This window comes from Triticum dicoccoides, chromosome 2B (genome assembly GCF_002162155.2).
Source record: "Triticum dicoccoides isolate Atlit2015 ecotype Zavitan chromosome 2B, WEW_v2.0, whole genome shotgun sequence".
Taxonomy (NCBI): Eukaryota; Viridiplantae; Streptophyta; class Magnoliopsida; order Poales; family Poaceae; genus Triticum; species Triticum dicoccoides.
In genome coordinates this window covers 656,075,299-656,099,326 of record NC_041383.1, presented here as the reverse complement: position 1 = coordinate 656,099,326, position 24,028 = coordinate 656,075,299, and the positions used below count along the sequence as shown (strand labels likewise).

The window sequence follows — 24,028 nt, the reverse complement described above, 5'->3', positions numbered from 1 at the left end:
GGGAATCGACCACCCCGAGTCTTGTATCCCGATCATAACGCATAGGGTCGGTGGCGGCCCCACCGATGTCCTGATCGGTCCCACAGATGCTGACATATTGCTTCCCGAACGTGAGGCTTTAGGTCCTCCCTTACCTATAAGATAGGCTGGGGAGGGGTGTGGTAAGGTCATCGAGCCCTTGGTGCCCTTGTCTTTCTTGCGACGCCCCTCCTTTTCTCTATCTCCCGGTCGTTTGTCCATCACTGTTAAACTTCTCATCCTTGTGATGTCCCTCCTATCCACACAACGTAGATGGCATCCCCATCAGCTCCTGACATGGATCCCAAGGTCGTAGATCTGTCATTGTCTCCCATTTCGGAGAGCGAGATAGGGGTCACTGGCAGTGGAGTTGCTGGTGCCCACTGATGTGGACGGGAGGGTGTTGGAGGTGCTGGTATAGAAGAGATTCAAAGGTCACACGAGGAAGATCTATTGACATGGCCTTCTTTGAAGACGATGGTGCCAAATATACATAAGCTGGTGGCGGCAGGTGTGCTTTCTCCTCTTCTCGATGGAAGGTGCCCGAAGGTGAAGCAGTTCACAAACCTAGAGAAAGAGGGAGGTGGAGGTATTCGACCTTTTCTTCGAGACGGGGTTCCCCTTGCCTATCCACCCTTCCTCCCAAGATACTCCATTATTAACTGGAGCTTCACCACTTGAACCTGAATGGGATACTCCAGTGGCGAGCTTTATCACTTATTTTGAAGCTTTTCAAGGAATCGAGCCCCATTTTCCTTGTGGAAGACGTTCTATTTCTAGAGGCCATGCACTTCTCAAGATGATATTCAATAGGCCAAGGGCGCTGACATCTCGTGATGTTCGAATGATGCCAAGGCAGAGGTAGCTAAAGTCTTCGCCTTGTCCTCCAACAAAGGTTGGCGTCCAGACTAGTTCTATTGTTCAAATCTTGGGCCTACGTTACCGGTCTTCCACAACTTCACCATCAAGCGATGCCCGGGAACCTTGACCCAACCTTTAGGAATAGGTTGCATCAAAGAAGCTCGTGAAACATGCAGCCATGCTCCATGTGGCTGGCCTTCCGAGGGAGACCCTTGTTGCGATGTTCATCAGGCGGTGAGTCCAGCCCGTCAACTCAGGTGCCGCCTGATGTGGTCATATGCGGGGTTGGGGGATTTGACCTAGGAAGTGTCTGAGGAGTTCGGGAGGAAGGAGGTGCGAGGAGGACGGTGAAACTGGTGACATACAAATTGGTCGACCTGACTAAGTAGTGTGACACACTCACACATCGTCATTACCCGGATGAGGTTAGTTCGCTATAATTTAGGCCAGCCAAGCTTCTTTCTCCTTTCACACCTTATTTCTTGCCTATGGTAGCTTTGCAATAGATTGACACCTTTATGGCCCTGTTTGTTTGGGCTTTTGCTTATGCTTTTGCAACTTTTTCACTTTGGCCAAAAGGCCATAAAAGCTCCTAAATAGGTGCTTTTGGAGCTTGCTACAAAAGCCATAAAAGCTCCAAAAACATCTATTTAGGAGCTTTTATGGCTTTTGGTCAAAGTGGAAAAGCTGCAAAAGCAAAAGCAAAAGCCCAAACAAACATGGCCTATATCTAGACCTCCCCTCCCTGCAGAATAGGTAGGGTGGTAGGAGGTTGCCCCAGCCCAGGCCCCTATGTGACCCTTGTTTGTGATAAAGCCCCCAAGCGTCGCCCTTGAGGGACCACCAAAAAGAGAAAGAGGAAGTCCTCTCCTGCGATCATTGAGGAGGGAGTGGTCGGCCTGGTGTCCAAACTGGCCTCTTTGCTTCCTAGGTCATATGCGTGAATGTCTAATCCATCCTCTATGTTAGACTTCTAACTAGTTCGTTTTTGTATTATTTTGGTCTAGTTCACGCATGGCAGCAACCATGGAGGATTTGCATGGAAGTCCCATCATACGAATGCATGTCAAGGTGTATTCAAGAGGAATTGTCGACCTCCCAACCCGGGAGCCCCCAACCCATGGCGTGGAATTCTCGGGCGGTGCCCAGCAAAGTTTCACACCGCCTATCGACCAAGAGGGGACCAGGTCGGGGATGGACAATAAAGGATGCGCTTTCGGTACTCCCCTGCCAACTTAATTTGATAGTTGTGGCTAAGAAGTTGGACCATGAGTCAAACATGGACAAGGGGCGGATTGTAGGCGCAGGTTGAAGCGTCGCTCAACTCCCCGGTTTGCTGGATATGATGAGGAATATTCACCTAGAGTTAGCTGCAATCCTTCTCTAGCTCATGTAAGTTCCTCCTTTTTCGCCTATTTTCTTGAGTGACGCTTGTACTTGGTGTAGGCCCCCGAGCTGATGGTTCACCCAACAAGGGAGAGTGTAGGGTCCTTAAGCATCTTTTGGATGATGTCTTTGTAGAAGATCGTTAGGATTGATAAAGGAGGATGACCTAGATTGAGTTCTCTGAGATGAGCTTAATGCTATGAAGGCTTGTACCTTCAGATAGGAGCACGACCAGGTGGATGCCAATAAGCTCCTCAAGGAGTTGGATCTCGATAAGAAACTCAAAACATTAGCGAAGCAAAACCGCGTTATTGAGCTGGAGAGCAACACCACTCTTTAGGAATCGTAATGGGTGACATCTCTTGTTAAGGGTGATGTCCTTCTCCTCGTGTGGGTTTTCACTTGATCCGAGTTGTCTGTCGACTCGGGAAAATTTGGATCTTGATGTTGCATGTGGCATGGAGAAACTCTTCCACCAGATTGCCAGGGTTCTTGCCACTCCATCTTTGGCGAAACTCCGTCTGAAGAGGTGAACGAGGCAGAGTAGCTTGTTTGGCACCTACAAAGGGCCCTTGCTGAGATGACATAGTTGCTGTGGGAGGTGTTCGTGCCTGCGGTGTACTTTGGTGAGGCGGTTGCGTGTCCCCGAGCCCGTCGTTCTTGTAGCAGACGCTTCGTGGAGCCCCCAAAGTTTGAGGCACCTGTGATGGAGGCTGATACAGAGGGTGTTGAGGTAGTGATCACCACCGCCATGTCTGTTTACACGAGGGTTGATACAAAGATTGTTGGATGGGGATTTCCCAAGGGACTCCCCAAGAAGAGGTGGTGACCCTGACCGACCAAGCATGTGTGCTGACCACAAGATTGTGGGGGGCATCATCACTGCGATGAAGGCAAAGGAAGTTGTCCCTATCTCATAGGAAATGATGAGAAAGAGCAAGGATTGTCTCTTCTTGGTATTATTGTAGCTACAACACTCGTGGTGCGAAGTTATGTTTGCAAAATATGACTTGAATAAAAAAAGCAAACCCTTAGTATCCATTGCATGTTTTTCATTGCACTTTTGTTTGTAAAGCGGACCTTCCGTGTGCACTCTTACCAACTCGTAGTAGCTCTAAGGCATAGAATGTTGGTCGGAGTCAGGGGATACACTTTGAGTACCTTACATGCTCCTAGGAGAGATGATAGCGAGGTGGGAATGGATTGAAGGCGGTGACATGCACCAAGGGGAGGTAAGTCAATCCCCCGAATGCTTGGTGGGCACACGCCATGGCTGTCAAAGCAAAGCATTCAAGCATTGGGGCTTGAGCAGAGAGTAATGTCCATAATTTAGGATAAACTACTTTTTATTCATGTAGTGAATATGAGAACACATATTTTAATCTGAAAGTACAAGGATACTTTACTAGGAAAAAATAGGATCTCATCATCGACCTTCGCAATATCCTCACCAAGGCGCTTGAATCATGTCTTGATAGATTCCACCCTCAGTGTAGCCGTAGAAGGAATTAGTGGAACATAAGACCTTGGGGTCTCAGCGTGTGGGACTACGACCTATGATTTCTTGGATTGTAACACCCAGGGGTTGTCCCTGGATAATGGGGCCCTTCCACTTTGCCGCGGCCAAAGCATCAGCGAGGTTCACACTGTTCACACTTGTATGCCTTCTCGAAATTTTTGCGCACAGCTATGACTCCCTTGGAGCCTGGAGCCTTTATGTTGAAGTAGACATAGTCAGGGATTGCCACCATGAATTTGGTGTAATAATATGCGATAGGATCCTGTAGTAGCAGCCCAATAGGTCAACCATCGCGAAGAGCAAGCACCCATCCTGAAGTAATCATGGTTGCCGAAGTTCACACAAAGGGCAATCTATCCAGGGGGTGATTGCTCGTACCCCGAGATGATCCCATGGAAGGGCAATCCATTGGTCTTGATTCGAGAGAGAGATCTCATTCCTTTGAGGGTCTTAGGTAGAGGATGTTGAGTCCACTCCCACCATCCATGAGCATATTGGAAAGTTTAACTCCCTCGAGAATGGGATACACCACCACTAGGAACGTCCTGATCCGAGCACGCGATCGGACTGACCCTTGGCTGGTCTGACCACCTTAGGTAGTGTGATACCACATGCTCAACAATGAGGACCTCGCAAGTTGTTTCCTAGCTCCTGTGCTTGGACTTGTAGTGTCTGCGACCACAAAGATCAAAAGTATCACCTTATCCTCTAGGGCAGAAGTTGTAGAAGTTGTACCTCCTCATCTTGCTGCTGGATTTTGGTGTATGGAAGATGTAGGGCCCATCCATGATTTCATCGAAGGTGGTGGTGGCTCGGGAATTATGATGTGATGGACCGCACTTCATGGTAGGGGCCTAGTCGTCCTCTCCTTCATCCTTGTGCTTGCAGTAATGGTTGCTATAGACTGCCGTATCTTTGGTCACATAGCTATTGGCAAGGTCGAGGAGGTCTTGCACTGTCTAGATAGCCATGCGCCCGATCTTGTGGAATATCAGTAGGCACCCAATTTTGGTGGATAAGGAGATTGACCTCCGCATCAGTCGGCAAAAAAATTAGTTTTTCACATGGGAGTAATGCTCAATGTATTCTCTAAGAGTTTCACCCTCACGATGGACGCATTGTGTCAAGGCTCAGGGGTTGTGCTGCATGTAGTGGATGCTCTTCAATTCCCTTCTAAGGGTATCTTATGTCCTTATGGGAGGCAGATGATGGCGAGTTCGTGCATGTCCTAGGATTAGATGTGGACATGATCGGAGCCCCTGAGCGGTGAGCAGAAGGGCCTGAGGACTGCCGGTTCTTCATGTGCCTAGTCTTGGATCTTGCCAAACTTAAACATGCCTTAGACTTGGAGAATTGATCTTATAGGACAATGGTCTCCTCAAGCGGCATGCATATTTCATGGAGCTTGTCATGGCCAAAAGCCCTTGGGTTGTCAGTGGCTCACGCCCTTCGGTTCCGCCAGACCACACCACGCCTTGGCGTCCTCCAACTTTGAAGCCTGCGCATGAGTGTTGCCCGACCTGATGCCTAGCCTCGAGTGATTGATCGGTGCTACACCCGACCAGGCGATGAGGACGTTGCTCATTTAAAAAGGACTACGTAGCACATCCTCGTCAGTAGCCCCTGAGCGTCGAGTGTCTGACTTTCCTGGGGGAGCGCACGTGGCTTGTTTAACCCCCCCTCACTCTCACATGAAGGCGAGATCTGGTAGTCGAGACTTCCGGGAATCGACCACCCCGAGTCTTGTATCCCGATCATAACGCACAGGGTCGATGGCGGCCCCACCGATGTCCTGATCGGTCCCACAGATGCTGACATATTGCTTCCCGAACGTGAGGCTTTAGGTCCTCCCTTACCTATAAGATAGGCTGGGGAGGGGTGTGGTAAGGTCATCGAGCCCTTGGTGCCCTTGTCTTCCTCGCGACGCCCCTCCTTTTCTCTATCTCCCGGTCGTTTTTCCATCACTGTTAAACTTCTCATCCTTGTGATGTCCCTCCTATCCACACAACGTAGATGGCATCCCCATCAGCTCCTGACATGGGTCCCAAGGCCGTAGATCTGTCATTGTCTCCCATTTCGGAGAGCGAGCTAGGGGTCACTGGCAGTGGAGTTGCTGGTGCCCACTGATGTGGACGGGAGGGTGTTGGAGGTGCTGGTATAGAAGAGATTCAAAGGTCACAGGAGGAAGATCTATTGACATGGCCTTCTTTGAAGACGATGGTGCCAAATATACATAAGCTGGTGGCGGCAGGTGTGCTTTCTCCTCATCTCGATGGAAGGTGCCCGAAGGTGAAGCAGTTCACAAACCTAGAGAAAGAGGGAGGTGGAGGTATTCGACCTTTTCTTCGAGACGGGGTTCTCCTTGCCTATCCACCCTTCCTCCCAAGATACTCCATTATTAACTAGAGCTTCACCACTTGAACCTGAATGGGATACTCCAGTGGCGAGCTTTATCACTTATTTCGAAGCTTTTCAAGGAATCGAGCCCCATTTTCCTTGTGGAAGACGTTCTATTTCTAGAGGCCATGCACTTATCAAGATGATATTCAATAGGCCAAGGGCGCCGACATCTCGTGATGTTCGAATGATGCCAATGCAGAGGTAGCTAAAGTCTTCACCATGTCCTCCAACAAAGGTTGGCGTCCAGACTAGTTCTATTGTTCAAATCTTGGGCCTACGTTACCGGTCTTCCACAACTTCACCATCAAGCGATGCCTGGGAACCTTGACCCAACCTTTAGGAATAGGTTGCATCAAAGAAGCTCGTGAAACACGCAGACGTGCTATTTTGGCTGGCCTTCCGGGGGAGACCCTTGTTGCGATGTTCATCAGGTGGTGAGTCCAGCCCGTCAACTCAGGTGCCGCCTGATGTGGTCATATGCGGGGTTGGGGGATTTGACCTAGGAAGTGTCTGAGGAGTTCGGGAGGAAGGAGGTGCGAGGAGGACGGTGAAACTGGTGACATACAAATTGGTCGACCTGACTAAGTAGCATGACACACTCACACATCGTCATTACCCGGATGAGGTTAGTTCGCTATAATTTAGGCTAGCCAAGCTTATTTCTCCTTTCACACCTTATTTCTTGCTTATGGTAGCTTTGCAATAGATTGACACCTTTATGGCCCTGTTTGTTTGGGCTTTTGCTTATGCTTTTGCAACTTTTTCACTTTGGCCAAAAGGCCATAAAAGCTCCTAAATAGGTGCTTTTGGAGCTTGCTACAAAAGCCATAAAAGCTCCAAAAGCATCTATTTAGGAGCTTTTATGGCTTTTGGTCAATGTGGAAAAGCTGCAAAAGAAAAAGCAAAAGCCCAAACAAACATGGCCTATATCTAGACCTCCCCTCCCTGCAGAATAGGTAGGGTGGTAGGAGGTTGCCCCAGCCCAGGCCCCTATGTGACCCTTGTTTGTGATAAAGCCCCCAAGCGTCGCCCTTGAGGGACCACCAAAAAGAGAAGGAGGAAGTCCTCTCCTGCGATCATTGAGGAGGGAGTGGTCGGCCTGGTGTCCAAACTGGCCTCTTCGCTTCCTAGGTCATATGCGTGAATGTCTAGTCCATCCTCTATGTCAGACTTCTAACTAGTTCTTTTTTGTATTATTTTGGTCTAGTTCGCGCATGGCAGCAACCATGGAGGATTTGCATGGAATTCCCATCATACGAATGCATGCCAAGGTGTATTCAAGAGGAATTATCGACCTCCCAACCCGGGAGCCCCCAACCCATGGCGTGGAATTCTCGGGCGGTGCCCAGCAAAGTTCCACACCGCCTATCGACCAAGAGGGGACCAGGTCGGGGATGGACAATAAAGGATGCGCTTTTGGTACTCCCCTGCCAACTTAATTTGATAGTTGTGGCTAAGAAGTTGGACCATGAGTCAAACATGGACAAGGGGCGGAGTTGTAGGCGCAGGTTGAAGCGTCGCTCAACTCCCCGGGTTGCTGGATATGATGAGGAATATTCACCTAGAGTTAGCTTGCAATCCTTATCTAGCTCATGTAAGTTCCTCCTTTTTCGCCAATTTTCTTGAGTGACTCTTGTACTTGGTGTAGGCCCCCAAGCTGATGGTTCACCCAACAAGGGAGAGTGTAGGGTCCTTAAGCATCTTTTGGATGATGTCTTTGTAGAAGATCGTTAGGATTGATAAAGGAGGATGACCTAGATTGAGTTCTCTGAGATGAGCTTAATGCTATGAAGGCTTGTACCTTTAGATAGGAGCACGACCAGGTGGATGCCAATAAGATCCTCAAGGAGTAGGATCTCGATAAGAAACTCAAAGCATTAGCGAAGCAAAACCGCGTTATTGAGCTGGAGAGCGACACCACTCTTTAGGAATCGAAATGGGTGACATCTCTTGTTAAGGGTGATGTCCTTCTCCTCGTGTGGGTTTTCACTTGATCTGAGTTGTCTGTCGACTCGGGAAAATTTGGATCTTGATGTTGCGTGTGGCATGGAGAAACTCTTCCACCAGATTGCCAGGGTTCTTGCCACTCCATCTTTGGCAAAACTCCGTCTGAAGAGGTGAACTAGGCAGAGTAGCTTGTTTGGCACCTACAAAGGGCCCTTGCTGAGATGACATAGTTGCTGGGGGAGGTGTTCGTGCCCGCGGTGTACTTTGGTGAGGCGTTTGCGTGTCGCCGAGCCCGTCGTTCTTGTAGCAGACGCTTCGTGGAGCCCCCAAAGTTTGAGGCACCTGTGATGGAGGCTGATACAGAGGGTGTTGAGGTAGTGATCACCACCGCCATGTCTGTTTACACGAGGGTTGATACAAAGATTATTGGATGGGGATTGCCCAAGGGACTCCCCAAGAAGAGGTGGTGACCCTGACCGACCAAGCATGTGTGCTGACCACAAGATTGTGGGGGGGGGGGCATCATCACTGCGATGAAGGCAGAGGAAGTTGTCCCTATCTCATAGGAAATGATGAGAAAGAGCAAGGATTGTCTCTTCTTGGTATTATTGTAGCTACAACACTCGTGGTGCGAAGTGATGTTTGCAAAATATGACTTGAATAAAAAAGCAAACCCTTAGTATCCATTGCATGTTTTTCATTGCACTTTCATTTGTAAAGCGGACCTTCCGTGTGCACTCTTACCAACTCGTAGTAGCTCTAAGGCATAGAATGTTCGTCGGAGTCAGGGGATACACTTTGAGTACCTTACATGCTCCTAGGAGAGATGATAGAGAGGTGGGAATTGATTGAAAGCGGTGGGATGCACCAAGGGGAGGTAAGTCAATCCCCCGAATGCTTGGTGGGCACACACCGTGGCTGTCAAAGCAAAGCATTCAAGCATTGGGGCTTGAGCAGAGAGTAATGTCCATAATTTAGGATAAACTACTTTTTATTCATGTAGTGAATATGAGAACACATATTTTAATCTGAAAGTACAAGGATACTTTACTAGGAAAAAATAGGATCTCATCATCGACCTTCGCAATATCCTCACCAAGGCGCTTGAATCATGTCCTGATAGATTCCACCCTCAGTGTAGCCGTAGAAGGAATTAGTGGCACATAAGACCTTGGGGTCTCAGGGTGTGGGACTATGACCTATGATTTCTTGGATTGTAACACCCAGGGGTTGTCCCTGGATAATGGGGCCCTTCCACTTTGCCGCGGCCAAAGCACCAGCGAGGTTCACACTGTTCACACTTGTATGCCTTCTCGAAGTTGTTGCGCACAGCTATGACTCCCTTGGAGCCTGGAGCCTTTATGTTGAAGTAGACATAGTCAGGGATTGCCACCATGAATTTGGTGTAATACATATGCGATAGGATCCTGTAGTAGCAGCCCAAGAGGTGAACCATCGCGAAGAGCAAGCACCCATCCTGAAGTAATCATGGTTGCCAAAGTTCACACAAAGGGCAATCTATCCAGGGGGTGATTGCTCGTACCCCGAGATGATCCCATGGAAGGGCAATCCATTGGTCTTGATTCGAGAGAGAGATCTCATTCCTTTGAGGGTCTTAGGTAGAGGATGTTGAGTCCACTCCCACCATCCATGAGCATATTGGAAAGTTTAACTCCCTCGAGAATGGGATACACCACCACTAGGAACGTCCTGATCCGAGCACGCGATCGGACTGACCCTTGGCTGGTCTGACCACCTTAGGTAGTGTGATACCACATGCTCAACAATGAGGACCTCGCAAGTTGTTTCCTAGCTCCTGTGCTTGGACTTGTAGTGTCTGCGACCACAAAGATCAAAAGTATCACCTTATCCTCTAGGGCACCTCTTCACCTTGCCGCCCTAATATGATGGCGGGACCTTGTTCCTCGTCATCTTGTCGCAGAAGTTGTACCTCCTCATCTTGCTACTGGATTTTGGTGTATGGAAGATGTAGGGCCCATCCATGATTTCATCGAAGGTGGTGGTGGCTCGGGAATTATGATGTGATGGACCGCGCTTCATGGTAGTGGCCTAGTCGTCCTCTCCTTCATGCTTGTGCTCGCAGTAATGGTTGCTATAGACTGTCGTATCTTTGGTCACATAGCTATTGGCAAGGTCGAGGAGGTCTTGCACTGTCCAGATAGCCATGCGCCCAATCTTGTGGAATATCAGTAGGCACACAATTTTGGTGGATAAGGAGATTGACCTCCGCATCAGTCGGCAAAACAATTAGTTTTTCACATGGGAGTAATGCTCAATGTATTCTCTAAGAGTTTCACCCTCATGATGGACGCATTGTGTCAAGGCTCAGGGGTTGTGCTGCATGTAGTGGATGCTCTTCAATTCCCTTCTAAGGGTATCTTATGTCCTTATGGGAGGCAGACGATGGCGAGTTCGTGCATGTCCTGGGATTAGATGTGGACATGATCGGAGCCCCTGAGCGGTGAGCAGAAGGGCCTGAGGACTGTCGGTTCTTCATGTGCCTAGTCTTGGATCTTGCCAAAATTAAACATGCCTTAGACTTGGAGAATTGCTCTTATAGGACAATGGTCTCCTCAAGCGGCATGCATATTTCATGGAGCTTGTCATGGCCAAAAGCCCTTGGGGGTATCTAGATCCCGTCCATGGCTATTACGGGCTCAAGAAGATTGTACTTTGGAGAGGCGACAATGAGGATGCTCTTATTCTTCCCCCCGGGGGGGGGGGGGATTTAGAATTGACCCGACTAGCACGATTGCACATCTCTTGCACCCGCATGCTAAACTAGGTCGCGAGCTCATTCATTTGGCATTTGAATTTGTCCCATTCGGTTGTGAGTTGGATGGGCACTGATTCAAGCTGTTGCCCCCCTCCGGGTTCTTCTTGGTGATGGGGGTAAAAAAGGTATCAAATTTGGCAACCATACCGTGCCTGCCTCCATCATGAAGACTTTGTGAGTGGAATCGTAGCTTGTCGATCCATCAACTCTATCGGGGTCGAGGTCATAGGACCAAAATTTGTTGAAGTTGTCTATGACAAAATTACGACCTCTATAGCCAAAAGCCTAGCCCTTGGTGAAGGGGACTACGAGGATCTGGGAATCAACTCTCTTGGAGGAGAAGCAAAGAGTACATAGGTTAAGATTTTGGCCTAGAGAGCGTCCGTCAATCTTGGTCGAGAGAGCCATCCCGAGCCGATGAAAGGATCTCTGCTCACCACCCCCTAATTGCTAAGTGAACTGGCGGTGTTTTGAGACCGACAATGCCATCGAGCGATGAAATATTTGTTTGAAGGGGTACACGAGGAGGATCAGTTTGGTATGACACGAGACAGGGGATTTACCCAGGCTTGGACCCTTCTGGAGAAGGCAAGACCCTAATCCTACCTTTGGTAGTTTGTATTGCTCGATTGCTAACCAACAATAGGGAGGACCATCAGAGAGAGTGATTGCTTGGGTTACTGTTGGCAGAGAGTATAAATGAGGGAATATGTGAGAAACACTAGCTTCTGTGTGTTCTAGAATGTCTTGGATGCCCCGAGAAGGTCCTCCCTATTGTTGGTGCTCTAGAATATCTGGATGGGCTGGGGTTGCATGGCTTGGATCAGATCGTTGGTGGGGTCACCCTTCGGTCCTGGCGAACTGCGCCGTGCATTGGTCACCTCCAAGTTCCATGCCTTTTATGTGAGTACCAATTAGGCTGGTGCACTAGCCTGAGTGCTATGCTCGACCAACTGACAAGGACTTTACCCATTTAGATAGGTTGACATGGCACATCCTCACCACATGCACAATGACATATTGGTTGTGTCGTTTGTACTTCTATTTGTAAATTTATGCAAACAAATATGTGTCGACTGCTCTCTCCTAAGTGAAGGAGAATTGGTTGGGCAAGATCTTTACCTTTTTCACATAATTGTTTTTGCATCTTTTGTTTTATTCCTTAATGGGCCACTTCATAGCCTGCTTGGTGAAATGAAAGATCTTCTATTCATGCCAGTGCTACAAAATATAAAAGTACATTTAGTTTGTGTCACAAGTTAAAGAACTTCGGAAGCAACAATAGTGGCAGCGGTGAGGTATGTGGTTGCAAAAAGTTGGCGACATAATGATCCCAACACATCTGGTTGAGCCAAAAATACATCTATCGCACGTGCCATGGAGACACGGGTTCATGGATGCGCAATCGCTCACTTTTTGCATGGATGGCCTCGAGCGCAAAGCAATGGTCGAGCAATAGGGGATGGGAATCGTAGATCCAGGGATTGCAGTCATTTCATGAACTATTTAAACTCCCATGGAAGCCAAGCCACCTCAGTTGTAGGACACTCCTAGAAGCAAGGACAATGTCTGGCTTATTCTAGGTATGTACTAAAACCAAGAATCCATTCCTGCAATTTGCCCGAAGCACATATATCTACATTTTTATCCTATACTTAAAGCAAAGGTCTTTAGTCTTTTACTCTTCCTTTGATTTAAAGTGTGAATTGTGATGAGGATTGACTATTAATCTGCTCATTTTGGAAGACGCTGGCGTTTGTCACATGCCATAGGGACCTAATCTTCATTACAACCACTTCTTCGTATACCTAGAGCTTGTGTTTCTGGATCTACATTTGGCTCCTATGCATGACACTAATCTTAAAAGGAACATGAAGCATTGGGAGTTAGAGAACTAAGGTTAGCCCACTTATTGTTAATAGAGTATTGCTTCTAGTGGCAGCCCCAAGAGATAAAAATAGATAAACAAAATACTTTGATCCATACCTTTTATTCAAATATGTGAAGTTAAAGTACATAAAGGCATCAAGAATGGTGCTCCACAATTGGTCCACTACCAATGCCTCAAAGACATGCTTTAGTGACCAAGGTCTTACTTTTTGGGGTGTTCTTAATACAAGGCATGCTGCCATCTTTCAATCATTATTTCTCAACATTCCCAAAGGATGATGCAACCTCAAAGTCATGCTTCAATTACCAAAGCCGTCTTTTTTTAGCGAAGAGCGATGTATACGTCAGAAGATATTATTTTAGCTCGCCATGTTGTAGTGATTCCACCTGTATGATTGTGACCGGGTGCAAACACCTTATATCCACATTATAAATCTATGACTAAGTAAAACATGTCTCAAGATTATTTGAGTGGTATCAATTCCAGTCAAGTGTAATTAAAAATCTTGTATAGTTATACCAGTTAAGATGGCAGCATATAGGATTATGAGTGCTTGGACAAGATTCTAATTGCTTCTTTTCCATATACAACTCCTTGTCATGTTTGCTTTGAATGTATCAATATGGCTAGGGCATGGAATAACCTCTATGTTCACACTCATGGCACTATCAACTACTGAATTGCAACCTTGTTCTATGATGTGAGAGCCATCTGGGACCATTAACCATGATGTTAATTTAGTGAGCTCCCTCGAAAGGATCTAAATTTATGTGTCTGTAAAAAATTTCCAATTGGTTGGGAACTTGTGTAACATTTACAAACAATGTGTTGTAATGTTGAACTTCTCGAGTTGAGTAACTATTTTAGTTTGTGATACTCAATTGGTAATATATTAGACAAGCTAATGATGTTTCCAACAGTAGAATTATCCCTAGAAAGAAACAAATTTTCATTATTTGAAGCATAAATTTTATTATGGAAAAATGGTATAGGGTCTTTCACTTTCTTCCTTGATGGGCCAGTAAATAGCCTCCGTAATAAAACATAAATAAAATTCTATTTTAGTCAGTGTGTTAGATTAGGAAGCCCCATTGAGTATGTGCTAGGAGACAAATAAGTTGTTAGAATATAAAGAATAGTGATGGCATGCAAGTTGTAGCAGGAAGTTGACAATGGGATTGTTCCATCATAGTTGAAGGTGCTGAAAATTAATGTACTATACATGCCACAGATATGGGGGTCATGACCAGGCAATAAGTCGATGGTGGTTCCATGGAAGGCCTCGTTCATGTTCCGAGGGTTGGAGGAGATAAGCAGAGAAGAACCATAGATTCAGGAACATAACTCGTTTGTTGTGCGACACAAACTCCATGGAAGCCAAGATGGCATCAGGGGAAATACACTCCCTCGCAACAAGACGATACTTGCCTTGTTAGGCGCTATAAATGAAGCACCCATTCCCGCAATGGTTTTGATCAATGCATGTATCTTAAATTTATCTTACACTTTGATAAAAAAATTCAAATTTTTTATCCTATTGTTTTCATGTATGAAAATTGTTGAGGGCTTACTACCAATCAACACATTATGGAAGACCTTAGCATTCCTCTCGTGCCATAGGCACCTACTTATCATGAAAACCACTGAGTTATAGGCCATGTGATTATCTTTCAAGATGCGTGGATGGCTTCCTTGACACCAATCTTTAAATGACCTTGAAGCTTAGGGTGTGAGCAGTGGCGGATGTAGCAATATTTTTAAGGTGTGGCAGAGGTTATAAAGGAGAAAAGGTATAAGGAAATCCTAAGATAAAACTAATTAATTATTCTATCATCAATTGGACAACATTAGATGGACTGAATAGTGGATTGGTAGAGCTTATTTCAGTCACAACAATAACATATTACCGTTTGTTATATACATGCCCTTCCTTTTCTACGACACCATTTGCATAATCAACCCGCGGCCTTGTGGGTTGCTGACTCGCTGGTCTCCACCTTGCCTCGCCAACCAATGGCCGCCACCAGACCCTCTTTGATCTTTGCTCATTATCACTGGTTGCTTGCTACCTTGCCAGCGCATACGCCAGTCTGTGCCCTGTTTTGGTGTTGTCTTCGTGCAAGATCACATGTATAAAAGTGGCCTCCTAATCGCGAGGGTTTGAGGTTCATCCCGTGTAACTGTTAGTAGTTTTAATGTGTGCATACATGTAGTCAGGCATTAGCAAAAAATACATTAACAATCAGGACCAGCTGGTACGGGTGCACGACTTAGTTCAAAATTCAAACACGTAGCATACTAGTAATACATACATGGTTTTCACACTAAAGTTTATGTATGGCAGTGTCCAAGTGAAGCCATTGCTGGCTTGAACACTGGGTGTTAGGCAACCAACGTTAGATCATTCATTGTTAATGGATCATTTCTCTAGAAGCACCCCTGTTGGTCCAAGGGGTAAATAAACTACTTAGTTCGACGCGCTTCCTCCAAGTATGTAAGTTGAAGGAGAAACATGCATCAAAAGTGGAACTCCTTAATAGGTCTGCGACCAATGCCTCAAATGCATGCTTCAATACCAATATACTTCGTTTCGAGGTGATTTTAATACAAGGCATGATTGATCCTTTAAGTCTTGTATCCCAACATGCCCAAAGGATGATGCAACCTCAAAGTCCTACTTCAATTCACGAAGACTGCTTATTGGAGCGAAGAGTGATGTGCAATGGTGAAATTTTTAACCAGCCCAATTTTAATGATTACCTCTTCAGTAATGTGCTTTATGAAGGATGTGAGTTGTAGTGTTGTAGTGATTGAAGCTCCCATGGTCATAGGTCGGACGAATACACCAGACATCCTTGTTGTAACTTTGTTAGTAAGTAAACACATGTATCAAGATGCTTTGACTGCTATCAATTATAGTTGAGTGTACAAAATTGAGTATCTTGTATGGTTATATTGGCTGAGTTGGTTGCATATGAGATCATGAATTCTCAAAAAAGGTTCTACTTGCTTCTTTTGCATCTATAAGATCCTATCCATACTAGTTTTAGCTGAATCGTTATGACTAGTACATGGAAGCACACCCGTAAGTCACACTCATTACATTATCAACTAATGAAAATGCAAGCCTTCTTCTATGATGTGACCGTTGATGAATAATGCTTCACTGATCTTACGATTTAAAGCTTGTCATGGAAGATTGTAGAGAGAGGGATGGTGCCCGAAGGGTTCTCATTAGTGATGACGATGACATAATCGTTTTACCTTGGTTTAGGACCCCGTATGCATAACAACCTATATCATGCCTATCTATGATTATTGATGACCATAGATTGTTACAATGGCATTTTCTTATCTATCGAGTTACGGTATGAGTATGAGCTCCCACGTATCTTCCGCCCTTTGGTGGGGGCTGGTACTGCCCTTAAATAGCCAGGCCCAGGTTGATAGTTTGGTACCAATCTTCAATGGTTACGATACGATTAGACGTTTCGCTGTTATGCGGTGAAAATTTCCTGTGACCATATAATCCCTAAAGTAGGTATCCCGACCCTTATCCCATACATGTTCCTACTCGAGTGCAGAGGGCGCAAGACTTTGGAGTACTTATATACCGGGTCCTGTAATAAGGTCCAGGTGTGTCGTCTCTCTTTCTCCCTCCCTCCCTCTCTCTCTCTCTATGTGTGTGTGTGCCCCTTCTTAGAGTGGGTATCCTTCCTCACCGACAGCGAGAGTCATTAAGGATCATTAATCAGGAGATTAACTTGGCAAGGTCATGTCAGAAATCCAAATTTGTGTGTCTTTGTAGAACATTCACAATCGGCCAGTAACTTATGTGACATTTACTAACATTGCATTGTAATGTTTAATAACTTATTATGTTGAGTAACTATGTTTATTTGTGATATTAGATAAGATATTTGAAGAGGTAATTATCTTGTCAATAAGAGAGTTGTTCAAAGAAATAAACTAAATTTCATTGATTTTAAGCATATCTCTAACCTAGTTTGAATCAAGGGAAAATTGAATGTGCTGTCATGCACTAGAGTCCTTCCTTGTGACCTATGTGAAGGAAGGTTCTATACTTTATTTGAATTAACACCCACAAAAACTCTCCACTAAAAACAATAGCATAAATTCCACTAATAAAATAGCGAGGTAGAAAAACACTATGGGGATGACTTTAGTAAGATGACAAGGATCCTATCAAAGGACATCCTCCATGAGTGGTAGTGAATTTGACCAAGTTTTATTTTGCTTCTACGAAAGTGTCTTATATAAACGTTGTCAGGTTATAATACTAATACCATCTATGGAAGATACCATTTATGAAGCTAATATCTTACACCATCATCATACAATTATTTCCTATAAATTCAAGCTACTAACCATTCATGTTGGAAATTCTCAAGTGAACAAAACCTAACGTAACATGCTAACCATTCCCCACCTACATGATGGAATGGAACCCTGGCTCACTATAGATTTTTTTACACCCATCTCTAGAAAATTTATGTCGATGTTAGCATCACAAGACTCTCCATGGCCATGCCTTGTTAAAGGTCATGGCATATAAATTTCAACCTTCCTCAGCTATAATGTTAGTACCAAAATCACATCATGATTTAGTGTTGCAATCATACACCTATATATACATAAGAGCACATTGTGTATTAGGCTTAGGCGTGGGCCCAGATCCTTTTGAGCTCATGATCCCCAAGGATCCTAATAATAGGGTCTATGTGGAGACCTGGTTCCTCATAGCATTGTTAGATTAAAATAATGTCAAACTATGGGGGAGAGATAACAAACACCATTGCTAGTTCATAAAAATATCTACTAAGAATGTTGTGTATGTTGGGATTTGAATTCGGTGTGTTACACTTAATGATGGCAGAGTTACTCATTGCATGTAATCAAGCTTCTAACGTGGGTATATTGCCTAGCGCCTACAGAAAGAAATATGTATATATCAAATCTACGATAGTACTACAAGAAATTGTTAAATATTTATAATGACAATAGATTATCATAGATTTGTTTTTCCCTTATATCACTTATTAAGCACAACTTTAAGCTATGTAACGGGAAAACAAATTAAGTGTCGATAGCTACCCTGATAATTACCATGGAGAAATTAAGGGGCCACTTAATTTATAACTAAATCAAAAAATGTTCTTGGATAATTTTTTAAAAATCGTAATACTAAATTACCATTATTGTTAATATATGTATAAAACCAAAATTGATAATAAGTCATTGCAATATGTAATGACAAACATATGTATTATTTGTATTTGTTGTTGATCTCATGGATTAACCAATTAATGAGTGAACCAACCACTTGGTTTGTTTGATATTCCTTACAAGTTTGTAAATTTATTCAAATGATAGTTGTGTTGTTGTACATGTAATTTTAAATATCTTTATTTTGTGGAAAGTGATTAAGGCGTCCCCTTTGTATGCTACCAGTCCTTTCTATCACAATTTCCTAGTTCATCCCCAACTGACTCAATATAGTTTTAGAAGTGAGATTTGGCTTATTGGATTCTAGATTGGGGATTGTTGTTGAGTTAGAGTGATACATGATTCTGTTAGATATATTAGGATGACCTAGGCATTTAAAACTTTGCAGGGAGAATTTTGTCACCAATGATTATAGTTACAATGTATTGGACATAAAGGTCAAATTAGGTATATGCCATGATTGTTACAAAACAATATGATCTATTTAAGATATCACATCCACTCCCCTCCAAGTGTTCAGAGGAAGGATTCGATCAAGCCCCAAGCTAAGCAGAAACTAAGTCTCAATACCTACCTTGAGAAGTACCACATAACAAGGCATAGAAAAAATTACCACGAAAATGCATCAATATGCCCCCCACATCGTAGTGAGAAAATCAACTAAATGGAGGAGAGAAAATGATAATTCTACCAACCTACTATCAGGGTGTAAATTTTACTAAGCTAAATGTGAGGTTGAAACCCTTCTAGTATCTTGAGCTAGAGTGTTGGTTCTTGGTTTCTCAAATATGATCTAGCCATTGGTGGCAAGGTGTCGTGGGTTGTCTACTATCAGAAAGTGCGCAAACATGTAGCAAGAACTAGGATGCACCTAGACAGTGAGCCTGCCCGGGAAGAGAGGAAATTTGCAACAATGTAGAATGCTTGAGGATGAAGTTTGGGTTCGACATAGTCAATATGAAGGCAGTGAGCTGTATTATTTAAATAGTTGTTCATATAGAATCGACTTCAAGAATTAGTGTTGCAAGTCAGCTATCTAACTACCGATGTGCTAGGTTTGTTTTCTTAGTCCATTAGGATGATTGGAGAGGCAGAGGAATAGGTATGCTTAAAATCCGAGATTTAGAACCAAGTCTCATATCAACTATAGGCATTGAAAATTTCCAAGGCCCAACCAATGGCATTGGTGCATGGTACCAGCTCCACCTTCATTACCTCATATTTATTTGCATCTCCCTTAGCCAACTGTTGCCCTAGCCCCTCCTCCTCGCCCTTGTTGCACCTTGGTAACCCCTCTCACGACATCTTCCTTGCCAACCATAGGCTGCGTACCTCCCAATACTTGGTACATGGTGGCTTCATGTCAAGTGACACAGTTCTCATGCCCATCGATTAGTGGTCTTCGCATGATCTTCCAGCTCGTCACTTGGAAAGTATCTATTTTCAAGGTATATTTAAGCTTAGTGTTTGATGAACATCTAAGATTGCCTGACAACATGTGTCTTATAACCAACTAGTGTGTGGAGGAGGTGAATTATTGTTTCTTTAAAAATATTTTAGTTACTAGTGGCGTCGTTATAAACAAGGGGAGAATCAGTTTCAGGATGTCTTCTCTCAGAAGATACAATGGTAAGTATAGTGTGAAATAGTGTGAGCTTTTCCAGAGGAGAGAGAGTGAGAGAGAGAGAGAGAGAGAGAGAGAGAGATGATTTATGTAGGTTTATGCTGATTTTGATGCCATTTAGCAATATTTTTAGGAGGATTGCATGTCGGTTGCCAACGTGACGTGTGCAGGCTCCCTAGCAGCTATATTATGTTTGATGCATGATAGTGATTGTGGAACAAAATGGGATTATAAGATTAAAATATATAACAGACATTATTTACAGGGTAATTTCTTATATTTTTGAGTTACTTGTAATTACATAAAAATATATTCGGTTCTTTATTCTTAGAATTAGCGAAATTAAAGTCTACATATGTTCGTATATTAAATTGAAGAAGTAAGGACATTTCTATCGTCTTCTATCTTGTAGGTAAAAATTTTTATTTTGTCTTCTCAATATATATGTAGCACAAACATATCAATACTACTATGGCACTCTTACATATTAATACCATGTAAACAGAACTTGACAAAAGAACTAATATAGAACCTCCACTAAATGTGTAAAATACATCTTTGATGTCCGATTTTTGATGAATGTTCGTGTTCTAGCACATGTAGCTCTTGAATGTTGATCTTTTTAAGATAATGCCTTCCACTTGACAGCTATATAAAGCACATGCATTTACCAATTATGTGATTCTTAATATGAGAAATGTACATAATATTGGATTCCTAGTTCTTAAATTTATGTACACTAAATGTGTTTGAATTTTAATCTCTCGAATTTCACAAACTAAAATTTTCCTCCATTGCATACTGTATATCTAACATTAATATCACATAAATAAATATGGATTAACAAATTTAAGTTTTTATATGGCATCACTAACATGTTTATGCTTGCAAATGTTTGAAGTCATGCTGCCTGACATGCAAGAATGACCGTGGGAATTGCAGTAATGATGGAACAACAAAACGTTGTGTTGAAGTAACTCTGCACCAGACATTTTGTAAAAGTGTGGTATGTAATAAAATTGTCTATGTCTGAAGAAAAATTTATTTTATTTTAGTTTTATTTGCGGTGTTGTAATTAATTTATTTTCAATTACAGAATATTACATGTGACATGAGAGAAGCCGTAAACAGCATCTCAGGAAATAAAGTTGTCCTATGTACCCCTGAAGGTTTTCACTATAAGGTCAATGTGACTAAAAGGATTGATGTCACGAGTATTCATGGTGCTAGATGGAACGAGTTTCTATTTGATTACAATCTATTGGAGGGAGATAAAGTTCTACTTATAGTTACAATATATGGTTTGCTTGTTGCTGCCATAAGTAAGGAAAATGTTTTTAAAATCAGGTCACTGACAGCAGGTTCGTAGGTTTGCACACTATACATGTGTTTTTTATTCCGAATAATAAATTGAGAAACTGATTACTTTTCTTTATGTTTTAGTTGCACAGAGTGTTGAAGATGATGTCAAACATATTATAGATGATGTTGTGATGACGAGAGGTTGTCGTCTTATGGTGGATGAAGATGATAATTTGGTTCAATGCATAAGAACTTATGGTGCTTTCGCGATTTCTTCATTTGTGCATAGGATAACACAAAGCGACATGGGGAAAATGGTAATAATTTTAGCTCTGATATGAAAATCAAGAAATGATGTATATCTTATATTTGTATGATGTTTCTAACGTTTATTACTAACTGAAAAACACACAATTGCAGAAAATACCACGAGAAGTTGCTGATGAATTAGATGTTTGCAATGAAGGAATGACACTGTTAGTAATGTACAAGACTTTCAATCTTGAAATCGACGGAACATACAAGAAAGCACCACCCAAAGTTGGAAGAATTGTGCTAGTGACTGGATGGAAGGCTTTCTGTGAGCAAGCAGGGATTATGAAGAATAAAGCCATCATGATGCAGTTCTTCAAGAGAAATGATGACCTGGTTATAGTAACCACTTTATTATAGACGGCATACTATGTGGATGGTATGAAATATATAGCATAGTGTTCTATGCAATATTTCCGTAATGCATAATTCATGTGTTCTCCTTGACTTGAAAACTCTAACATTCGTTGCTATGGATATTTGATATGTTTCTATGGCGAACTAAAGTTGGGGCGCCAAGAATAAGTTTTGTGTTGTGAAATAATTTGGCACTTCAAATATATTTTGAGTACTGAATCGTTGTGATCCTGGTTGTTTTTCTGAAAGTATGTACTATCTTGCTGTAAAATATCTAGATGTGTGGTTAATAACAAAAGTTTACTTGAATATGTTTGCTCTTTGTATAAAATGTAACTCATTGGATTTGCCAGAAGCACTAATATTATTCAATTGCATGATATCACGTACACAGTGGAGGATAGAATGCATTGTAAGTTTTGAAATTGATAAGAAAGGAAGAACATGATTGCAACTTAGGAAGTCTGATGTATAATAATAAGAATTGCTTACAATTGCCTCATATGGCAATATATTAACACATATTACCATGAGGAAGGTTAACTCCATCTCATGATAAAATGTTGTTTCATTGCATCTGCTTCAGACAATATTAAATTTAAAAATAAATGATCTACACACCTTCAGTGTATCTATAATCTTTTGCATTGATCATACCACATTTCCACCATTTATGTAAAAAGTTTATTTGGACTAACCTATGAATATAGTACCCCATGTGAGTTTCTGTTTTCCATTTTCAAGAAAAATAGGTATTTCAAACCTTCAAAAAATCAATAAAATACGAGGATGGATTTTGCACCAAAGAGCATTAGGAGACCTGGACTTGGGCCACGAGGGCCCACAGGGTGCCTAGGCGCCCACAACCAAGGGGTGATAGGAGGGCACCAAGGCACAACAAGAAGCTTCTAGAGCCTACCTATGGCCGCAAACTTGCCTCCAATGAAATCCAACTTCATGTCTATACACTAGTCATGGACGTCCTTGCTAATTACGTAATCCAGAAGGTTTCTTTCTCCAATTCCCACGTCTTTTGTAACTTAAGGCTCTAGGATGTTGGGCTTCCTCAATGTAAACAAAATAACATTCTTACCTTTTTTTCAACAGCTTCTAGAGCACGGACCACCGATCTAGAAAAGGAAACTTATCGATGATATAATTGGACATGTGTTGGATTAAAGCCTTCATCTCTATAGTCGTCGAGTGATCCAGAAGGTAAACTGGACACTATATTTTTCAAACATTTTGCAATGGAAAGAAATAAGAAATGTGACTGTTGTGTAATGCTCATGTAAGCTACAATGTAATTTAACCAAGACGTTGATTATGAACTGTTGATTATCTCTTATTCTCTTGTTGAGGTGTTCTTATATCTTAGATAGCTTCTGCTATAAATATCATATCATATTGTGTGAAATGCACAAAATAGTTTAGACTGGTTTTGTTTGTTTCTGCTTTAGTGTGTACCATGATATGCCATATCATTTTGCCGTGAGCTTTGTCACTAATCCGGTGTCGATTTCTTCAGGCTTCTGAAATAAGTGACGTTGATTAGTAGATAGAGATGGCTAAGGATTTTGGTAGCAACGATATGCGTCTGTGATCAACCAGTCTATTCATCCATAATATACAACCTCGTTCAGAAATGTATAGAATATGTACCTTCATAATATATTCTATTCATCCATAGACGCATATGTGGTAAGGCTAAACTGCTGTCCTCCCACCCTTTTAGGTGCCATGTCGTTCAGGTTTTCAGTTTGAGCATTGCACTTTTGACTGGCTTCCATATTTTGATGTTTGTTTTTAGATGTTCACTAACTATTCTTCCCATCTTGATTTTCCTAGAAATACTCAAGTTCTTCATAGATCCACAAATTATGCATGCCTTATAGCGAAGATTCTTGATATTACATGAACGAGCTATTGGTAGACCCATATGAAAAAAAAGAATCTCCAAGAAAAAAGGGGATTGCTCCCGTGCGGCTCCTCCAGCCACACCGGGGCATCCAACTCCGGCCACCATCGGTTCCCTCCCCTCCTCCATACTTCCTCACCGCCGCCAAAGGGTGTGGACGGGTGAAGCCTGGTTGGCGCTGGCGGCAGCAGGGCTTTCTTGTCCTCTTGCGCGGGGAGACCCGCACAGGCCAGTGTCATCGGCTAGGGCATGGCACAGGCCGGGCATCATGGGGTGTGAGTTCTCCGGCGCGTGGAGGATGGCACGGTGATGGGCCGCAGGGATTGGAGGCAGATCCTGTTGGCGCCAAGCCCTAGCTTGCTCTTTGCGCCGGTGCCCAGCTCCCTCTCGCTCTTTCTCTCTCGCACGAACGAATATAGAAGAAAAAGAAGACACAAGACTCGGTGGTG

General features: G+C 43.3%; 1 protein-coding gene across 1 annotated transcript in view; it reads left to right on the top strand.

The window, feature by feature from the left end:
* LOC119361110 overlaps nt 1-21,848 on the top strand; it is a 35,843-nt gene extending 13,995 nt beyond the window's left edge. The window contains exons 3-6 of the mRNA XM_037626478.1: nt 20,592-20,696; nt 20,787-21,051; nt 21,134-21,309; nt 21,413-21,848. Of these exons, the coding sequence (XP_037482375.1) occupies nt 20,592-20,696; nt 20,787-21,051; nt 21,134-21,309; nt 21,413-21,664 (798 nt within the window). The 3' untranslated portion in view covers nt 21,665-21,848. The remainder of the gene's footprint in view (nt 1-20,591; nt 20,697-20,786; nt 21,052-21,133; nt 21,310-21,412) is intronic.
* Nucleotides 21,849-24,028: the final 2,180 nt, after the last annotated feature.